We start from the raw sequence: 8,924 nt of genomic DNA, 5'->3' as shown, positions 1-8,924 counted from the left end.
AGTTGATTTATGGATACTCTCTCCAAAAAAACAGTTAAAACAGATGAAAATTATTTTTAAGAAACTAAACCACTGGACATAGTCTTTAGGTTATAGAGCATATAAAAAGGGTAATAGAGACACATTTAGTCATAAAATCTACTAAATCTCCATGACAGCAGAAAGAATCTGTGACAATTGTACCATGACTCACTCCCCGGCCCCAGCTCAAGATGATGGAAGTTCTACTCAAGGTAGAACCAAGGACACAATGTTCCTCCTCCCTCCAGTCCGCAGGGCAGGGCTATCGTATCTCCTACCGAGGGGCTGCCTGCTGTCCTTTCTTACCTCCCCCAGTCCTGTGTTACAGAAACTGTGTTGCAAACAAGAAAAGCTGACAGCTCTATGGCCACTTCTCACCTCACTTACAGCACAGAGGTTCTATGTCAGGCATGGTAGGCTGAGGATACTGGGTCCTCTCGCTCTCATTCCAGCTCATATAGTGGTGATTTCATGCTGGCAAAGGCAAGCCAAGAAGACAAGCAGCTACTGTTCCCTTCCATCACGCTTCTCATAACACAGGGATGTCACTCTGAGACAAGCAGCCAACTGTCCCTTATTACAGGTTCAGAGCAGTGACTCAGGTGCTGTGCCCACGGAGAGAAGCAGCTGTAAAAACAGAGGTCTCCCTTTGAGATGACTTTATTTGAAACCATCATTGGGAAGCCCAAGTTTAAGGGTGCTGTTGGAAACAATGGAGATGCTTATGGTAAACAATTAAGAGGAGGCTGGCAACTCAAAGAAAGCAACAAGTTAATTCATAGACAACAACTTAAAATCTTAACAGAAAGTACAGGAAAGGGGATAGATAGCAAAAGTCCTCTCTGGTCGGAAGACCTCAAAGAAAAGTTTCAAAGGCTGTCTCTGCAAATAGGCTTGATTTAATTAGATGAGTTCAGGGAACAATTTTTGGCTTCATAGCATTGTTGGAAAAAATCAGCTAGCGATTAGTGGAGTCTATTGCTTAGGTACCAAAGAATTGATGCTTTTGAACTGTGGTGTTGGAGAAGACTCTTGAGAGTCCCTTGGACTGCAAGGAGATCCAAGCAGTCCATCCTAAAGGAGGTCAGTCCTGAGTGTTCATTGGAAGGACTGATGCTGAAGCTGAAACTCCAATACTTTGGCCACCTCATGTGAAGAGTTAACTCATTGGAAAAGACCCTGATGCTGGGAGGGATTGGGGGCAGGAGAAGAAGGGGACGACAGAGGATGAGATGGCTGGATGGCATCACTGACTCAACGGACATGAGTTTGAGTAAACTCTGGGAGTTGGTGATGGACAGAGAGGCCTGGCGTGCTACGACTCATGGGGTCACAGAGAGTTGGACGCGACTGAACTGAACTGAACTGAATACAAACAGAAGCAAATAGTCTAGCATAGAAATTAGAGAAAAAGACAGTTAAAGAGCCTTGCTAACCCACTACTGCATCAGGATGTCTGAGAATGTACCCAAGACTATATTCTTTAAGGAACAACATCATAGGCTGTACACTATGGGAAAAATTAACTTACCTGAAATAATCAAGTCACTAGGCAAATAAACAAGCAGATAACAGCAAGTGCCAGAGGGGTGGAAAACAGATAGTCAGAGTAGCTGTAATAAATGTGGCAGCCTGAAGAAGGACTCCCAAAGTTATTCAAGTCCTAATGCCTGGAACCTAAAAATATGACTATAAAAGCTATACATTTCTGGACACATACAGTCTTCCAAGACGGAATGTGAAAGAAAAAGAAAATTTGAACAGACCAATTACTAGTAGTTAAGTTGAACCAGTAATCAAAAAATTTCTGAGAAACAGAAATCCAGGTCCATATGCTTCAAGAAGAAATTCAACTGAATATTTAAAGAAAAATTAGTACCCACCCTTTGCAAATTATTCCTAAAAATCAAAGATGAGGAAATACTCTCACTCTCATTCTCTGAGGCCTGCAATATCCTGATACCAAAATCAGACAAAGATTCTACAAAAAGGAAAATTCGGGCCAATATTTCTGATGAATATAGATGCAAAAATTCTTAACAAAATAGTAGCAAACTGAATTCAACAAAACTTGAAAGAATCATGCATTATGACCAAGAGATTTATTTCAGGTGTGCAATGATGGTTCACTTTCCACAAATCAAGCAAGGTGATATACCATGACTATGTCAATAGATGCAGAAAAAGATTTTGACAAGATCTAACATTCATGATGAAAACTGTCAACATATTTGGTATAAAGAGAGCATGCCTCGAAATAATAGACCATTTGCTACAAATCTACAGCTGACATCATACTAAATGGTAAAAAACTTAATCTGTTTCTCCAAGATCAGTAACAAGACAAGGATGCAACTCTCACCATTTCTATTTAACATAGTACTGAAAGTCCTAGTCTCAGTAATCAAATGGGAAAAAGAAATAATTGGCATCCAAGTTGAAAAGAAAGAGGTAAACTGTCTCTAATACAGACAGCATGATACTCTACATAGAAAATTGTAAAGATGCCGCCAAAAAAACTAATAGAAACAATCAACAAAGTTGATTACAAGATAAAGTTGCAGTATACAAGATTAATATATGGCAATTTGTTGCATTTCTATATACCAATAATAACTATCAGAAGGAGAATTTAAGAAAGCAATCCAATTTCTAGTTGAATCAAAAAGAATCAAAAGTACCTAGGAATAAATTTAACTAATGAGGTGAAAGATCTGTTCTCTGAAAACTGTAAGACATTGTTGAAAAGAATTTAAGACAATGTAAGTTGAAAAAGGAAACTGAGAGGGCTGCAGTAAACAAGAGTCCATGACTTTTCATTGGCTGAGTCCTTGCCAGGAAATAAGAGGCGTCCTCATCTTCCTTTACCCTCCACTATGTCCACAGGTCATGAGAGCTCCCCTTGTCTTCCAACTCTATTTAACTGAGATTTCTGTTTAATATTTTTTATATCTTATAGGACAGAGACAGAAAGATATTTGACTCCAAAAGAGGAAGGAGCTATAGTGAGGGAAGCAAGAAGTTCTAGTGATTCAAGAAGCAGTCATGAACCAAAGAATTTAGTTAGCTTTCAAAAGCTAAAAAAGGCAAGGAAATGGATTATCCCTTAGATCTCAAGAAGCAATCAACTCCAAGACCTTGACTATGGAAATAGATTTAAGATTTCTTGCATCCAGAATAATTTTCTTCTAGGTTATCAAGCTCATATTAAACATTGAGTAAGGTTTATTGTTGTTGCTCACTTTGCTGCACTCATAGGATGGGATGGTGCAAGTGTCTTTGGGACACATTCTGGTGAGGCAGATCTGAACATTCTTGAGACAGCTAACTAATCGGGATAACAACTTTATTGGAGTAATTTTTTTTCTCTGAATTCTTCTCATTTTTTACCACTTTTGAGTTCAGCATACTATGGTTGAATATTTATCTATTTTGTCCTCTTATCGGCTATTCTGCTCATTCCAAGTTAGAAGTCTCTAGTGCCGAAGGAGATACAGATTGAGAAAGGAAGACAAAGACCGAAGTTCATAATCTGTAGGCGGAAAGTGTCTGTGATTAAACTGTACCAGTGTAGGTAAGAGACAATCAGCACGGCAAATGGGCCTCACGGTGTGACTGAGGCTGGAGGAGGGGCTGAGCCCGGGAGGGTTCGTGTCGAGGCTGCAGGTGCCTGGGGAGCACCGTGCTGCGCAGCGCAGAAGTAAGTGCCCGAGTCTGTGGTCCGCGGAGAGGAAATGTGCAGTGAGCTGCGGCGTTCTGCAGGGACTGTGGTGGCCTTTAATCTTCCATCCTGCTTTGTCCCTGAAGGAATGTAAATGAGGTGGATAAGGCGGCCGCTGAGGTTCTGAAGATACCACTGTACATTGGTCGCAGAGGCAGAAAAATTACACCTCAGCACGTGACTGGCTCCCTTCTGGAGACTCAGGGCTGCGGGACTCTGCTCCACATCCTCCCCTCGCACACCTGATGAAAACAGAAACAGTCACAGGAGAAGGTCACTGTAACTCTGACAAAACCTTGGAAGTGATCCCCCCTCCCCCCCCCCCCCCCCCACACACACACAACTCCCATAGATGAAGAGAAGGATAGAAAGTCTGCAGGACTTGTCAGTTCCTCTCCCTCCCTTAACAATACAGCAGCTGCTCAATCCTTCAGAAGCCCCGGTAACGCAGCCCCAACTCACAGCAAACCTGGGCAAATAAAAGCCCCAGCACAGCGCCTGCTAGCCTCTTCATGATGCTTCCTCTTCTTACTGAGACATTTTCACTGTCAGATACTTCACTAAACCCCGAGGGAGGGAGTGTCATAAGCTGCTGTGGAAATGTTCCTGCTCCTGTAGTCAATCAGCTCACCCACCAAGTCCTGCTCAGGCCCTCACTTTGCGACAGGAAGCCCCGCCCTCCCACCTCAACCAGTTCAGAATGGGCTGGAGAGGAGTGGAGGGGAGTGGAAAATAGAAAGGTCATTATTTTAGGACCTGAGGGGCATTTTCTAAGAACACTGCAGTGAAGGCAGACTCTGATTTGGAATTTGTGGAGGATTTTAAGGGAGAGAAAACCAAAATTAATTATCTGGTCATAGTTTTAGTCTCAGATGGCATGGATGCGGAAGATTCTTGCATAATGAAATATTTTCTCAGTTCTCAGGATCTTTTTTTTTTTTTTTTGGCATCCGCTGTGTACTCACCTGTGATTCTGAAGGGTGCTCACGAATCAGCACAGTATTCGTAACAGTCTTGGCTGGAACACTTTTCAGTATTGAACAGTTTCATTTTTAAATTATATATATATATGTATTCTAGACTGAACTTACATAAAAAGTTATATTATTTTTAATCTCTAGATGGGCACTGAAATTTGAATTGTAAATTGTTTTATTTTTTATTAAAACATAATTTTTAAATAAAAATAAATTTTAAATTTATTTATTTTGTTATTTTTTTAAATTATAGGATAATTGCTTTACATTCTTGTGTTAATTTTGGTCATACAACAATGCGAATCAGTCATGGTTATATATACATATATATACCATCCTTCTTGAGCCTCCCTCCCCTTTTCCATACCAACCCTGTAGTTCCTCACAGACCACCAGTATGGGCTCCACATGTTATATTGCACCTTCCCACTAGTTATCTATTTTACACTAAATATATTTTAACTGTTGATTATTGTTATTTGTATTCTGCTTTTTACCTCTAGTAGGTTATTTTAAAAGAACAGTACGCATTTTTTAAAACATGTGAAAATCAATTCTGTGCTTTTTCTCAGAGTCTATGATTAATAATGTTTCCCTGTATATGGATTTAGAGGTAAAGGGGATAGAAAATGAGGACTTGTATATTTTCACTGAAGTAAAACTGAAATGATCTGCAGACTCAGGATCAGATGGACAGTTTGAAACGGCTGCAAATGTTGACTAAAGGAACTGTGAGAAACAGTGTAGAAAAATTAAAGTAATAATAATTATTATTGGTCACACAGTGGATATTAGAGAAATAGAATTAGAAGAGAGAAAAGAAGAGAGGGGCAACCAGAGTGGGTCAGTTGGAACTTTGCCACAAAAATGTGCTTAACCTAGAATGCCCGTTATAGGTGACCCCTGGGTAAACAAAGCCTTTTTTTCCCCTTCATATTCTATTGTTTGGACATATAAGAAGAGATAAGGAAGTTCACTGGAGGTAGGAATAGTTGCACCTCTTCTTCAGGGGGCCCCTTTAGAGCCAGTGATGTGATTGTCAGGTGGGTCACTGACTGGCCTCCGGTTCTTCATGCAACACTAGTGCTGAATCAGTGAGACCAGGACAAATCTGCCTACAATAAGACAATGTCTCTATTCAGATTTCAACCAGAACTGTTTGTTCTATAGAGGAAGGAGCATGGACTATAATGTTACTGATTCCCTGTGAAGAGCATTCCCAACAGGCAAAGGGTGGTAGAGAACATGGCTATAGAGAAAGGAAGCTGAGAGTCATATTTCAGAAGATCTCCCCTGAGAAGGAAGGAATGTGCCAGAGTGCACTGAGTCCTATTGCAGGGAAATTGAGATTCAAAGGATCCCCATGCAAGCAAGTTCTAGTGACTATCAATAAGAGATACTTCCTTGATAATCACTGCTCGTGGTGTTGAGCCTGTTCAAATGTGCACCTCAGTGAGCTGTGAGGTACACAAGCTCATAGAAGTGAAATGGAGCTTTTATTAGAGGTGACATTTCCAGTTAATGCAACATCAACCCCTGGAGGTCAAAAATTGGAGTAAATTTCCTACTGAGTCTTTTGTGCCCCATTTCCTCCCTGTTCTTACCTAGGCTTAAATTTCTTCCCACTCTAAGCTGATAAGAGTGTTCTCTGGGGTTTGCATATTAAACTGTTGTTGTTGTTGTTCAGTCACCAAGTTGTATCTGACTCTTTGCGAAGTCGTGGACAACAGCATGCCAGGCTTCCCTGTCCTTCGTTATCTCCCAATATGCTCAAACTCATATTCCCTGGTAGTTCAGCTGGTAAAGAATGCACCCACAATGCAGAAGACCCATATGGATTCCTGGGTCGGGAAGATCTGCTAGAGAAGGGATAGGCCACCCACTCCAGTATTCTTGGGCTTCCCTGGTGGCTCAGCTGGTAATGAATCCTCCTGCAGTTCAGGAGACCTGGGTTTGATCCCTGGGTTGGGAAGATCCCCTGGAGAAGGGAAAGACTACTCACTTCAGTGTTCTGGCCTGGAGAATTCCATGGACTGTATAGTCCATGGGGTTGCGAAGAGTAGGACATATGTAACTTCCACTCATGTGTTCACTGAGTCAGGGATGCCATCCAACTTTCTCATCCTTTGTCGTGATCTTCTCCTCCTGTCCTCGATTTTTCCCAGCATCAGGGTCTTTTCCAATGAGTTAGCTCTTCGCATCAGGTGGCCAAAGTATCAGAGAATCAGCTTCAGCATAAGTCTTTTCAAAGAATATTCAGAGTTGATTTCCTGTAGGATTGACCGCTTTGATCTCCATACTGTCCCAGGACTCTCAAGAGTCTTCTCCAGTACCACAATTCAAAATGATCAGTTCTGTACTCAGTCTTCTGTAGGGTCTAACTCTCACATCCATTTATGACTACTGGGAAAACCATAGCTTTGACTATATGGATCTTTGTTGGTAAAGTGATGTCTCTGTTTTTTAATACACTATGTAGATTTATCATAGCTTATATTCCAAGGAGAAAGGGTCTTTTAATTTCATGGCTGCAGTCACCATCCCCAGTGATTTTGTAGCCTAAGAATATAAAATTTGCCACGGTTACCACTTTTCCCCCACCTATTTGCCATGGAGTGATGGACCAGATGCCTTGGTTTTAATTTTTTGAATGCTGACTTTCAAGCCAGCTTTTTCTCTCTGCTCTTTCAGCCTCATCAAGAGGCTCATTTGTTCCTCTTTGCTTTCTGCCATTAGGGTGGTATCATCTGCGTATCTGAGGTTATTGATATTACTCCCAGCACTCTTGATTTCAGCTTGTGATTCATCCAGCCCAGGGCTCTGTGTATTGTACCTTGCATAGACTTAAATAAACAAGGTGACAATAACAGCCCCAACATACTCCAATCCCAATTTTGAACCAGTCTGCTGTTCTATGTCTGATTCTAAATGTAGCTTCTTGACCCACATACAGCTTTCTCAGGAGACAGTGGTGAACTTCCCCTATCATTGCTCCTTTCAGATATCGAGTGGTTTTTACAAATGCAGAAGGTTGAATTAAACCAAAATCAAAATCTCCAATGAGTTAATGAGGCACAATTGACTGTTGTGGTATAAAACATGCAGATTTCTATGCCAGGTGTGTGAGAAGAAGGCATATCTCCATGTTGCATTCATGCACGTGAAGAAATACCATAGAAGGTTTAGTCTCAAGATGTAGCAACAATAAAGTTTAAATGTTGCCCTAGGTGAGCCACATCATTTTGTTTGACATCTTTGTATAACCATTTAGTGCACTTTAAATCATGGTAAAAGAGAAGGCTAGAGATCTCATTCAACAATGTGGCCAATATACTGGTACGAGTCAAGGTTCCTGGTGTTCACTAACAGTCCAGTTAGTTGAGGGAGCTACAGTGACTGGAATGCCTGTTTATCTGTGCCTGCATTTCCCCCTGATTACCAAAAACACTGTCATTCATTGAATTTCCCATTTCCCCCCGACAATGGCTCTTCCTCAGTGCTGGTCCCAGAGCAGCAGCAGGCCTGGGTTTGGGTGTGGGCTGCAGGGGGTTGAGAAGCACTGTGTGGAGGTGCAGGGGTATGTGGCTGAGTCTTCAGGCTGGAATCCTCCGATGTACATGGAGCTGTAGCCCTCCTTAGTGTTCAGAGTGGCTCTCACTCGTCCTTGCTTCTTTTCATCCCCATTTGCACTCACTACAAACAGGTTCTCGGGGCCCTTTGCAGGTTCCCATCTGTACTAGCGTGAAGCATAGAAAGACCTGGAAGGGAAACTGTGGGTGAAATTGGCACTCTCTCCTTCCTGAACCCACAGCAAGGCAGGATGCTGTTCCACAGTCAAGCAGCTGCTCACTCCTGTTCAGAAAGACAGTGTCAGTCACAGAAACTGATTTCTCTACAGAGTGTTCATTCTTCACATTCTCAAATATTAGAATCTGGAGGTGCCTGACTACAAAATCTTCTTCGCAGTGAATAACTGAAATAAGCAAAGGAAACAGCATGGTTGTTGTTCAGTCACTAAGTCACGTTCTACTCTTTGTGACCCGTGGACTGAGGCACATGGGTCTCCTCTGTCCTCCACTATGTCCTGGAGTTTGCTCAAATTCACGTCCATCGAGTCAGGGATGCTATCTAACAACCTCATTCCGTCTCACCTAAATAGTATGGGGTAAGTGCTAAAAGTCAGAGCAGTGCCTTCCACTTACTCA

General features: G+C 41.8%; 1 gene segment (V, D, J or C); it reads right to left on the bottom strand.

Annotated features, from left to right (window-relative positions):
- Positions 1-3,625: 3,625 nt before the first annotated feature.
- On the bottom strand, positions 3,626-4,256 carry LOC136155162 (T cell receptor alpha variable 22-like). The segment is given in 2 exon segments: positions 3,626-3,984; positions 4,205-4,256. Coding segments are annotated over 2 exon segments (411 nt in total).
- Between the last annotated feature and the right edge of the window lie 4,668 nt (positions 4,257-8,924).

The sequence above is a fragment of the Muntiacus reevesi genome, unplaced genomic scaffold (assembly GCF_963930625.1).
Source record: "Muntiacus reevesi unplaced genomic scaffold, mMunRee1.1 SCAFFOLD_204, whole genome shotgun sequence".
In the NCBI taxonomy this organism is placed as follows: domain Eukaryota; kingdom Metazoa; phylum Chordata; class Mammalia; order Artiodactyla; family Cervidae; genus Muntiacus; species Muntiacus reevesi.
The sequence above is the reverse complement of the archived record's forward strand: the minus strand, read 5'-3'. Positions and strand labels throughout refer to the sequence as shown.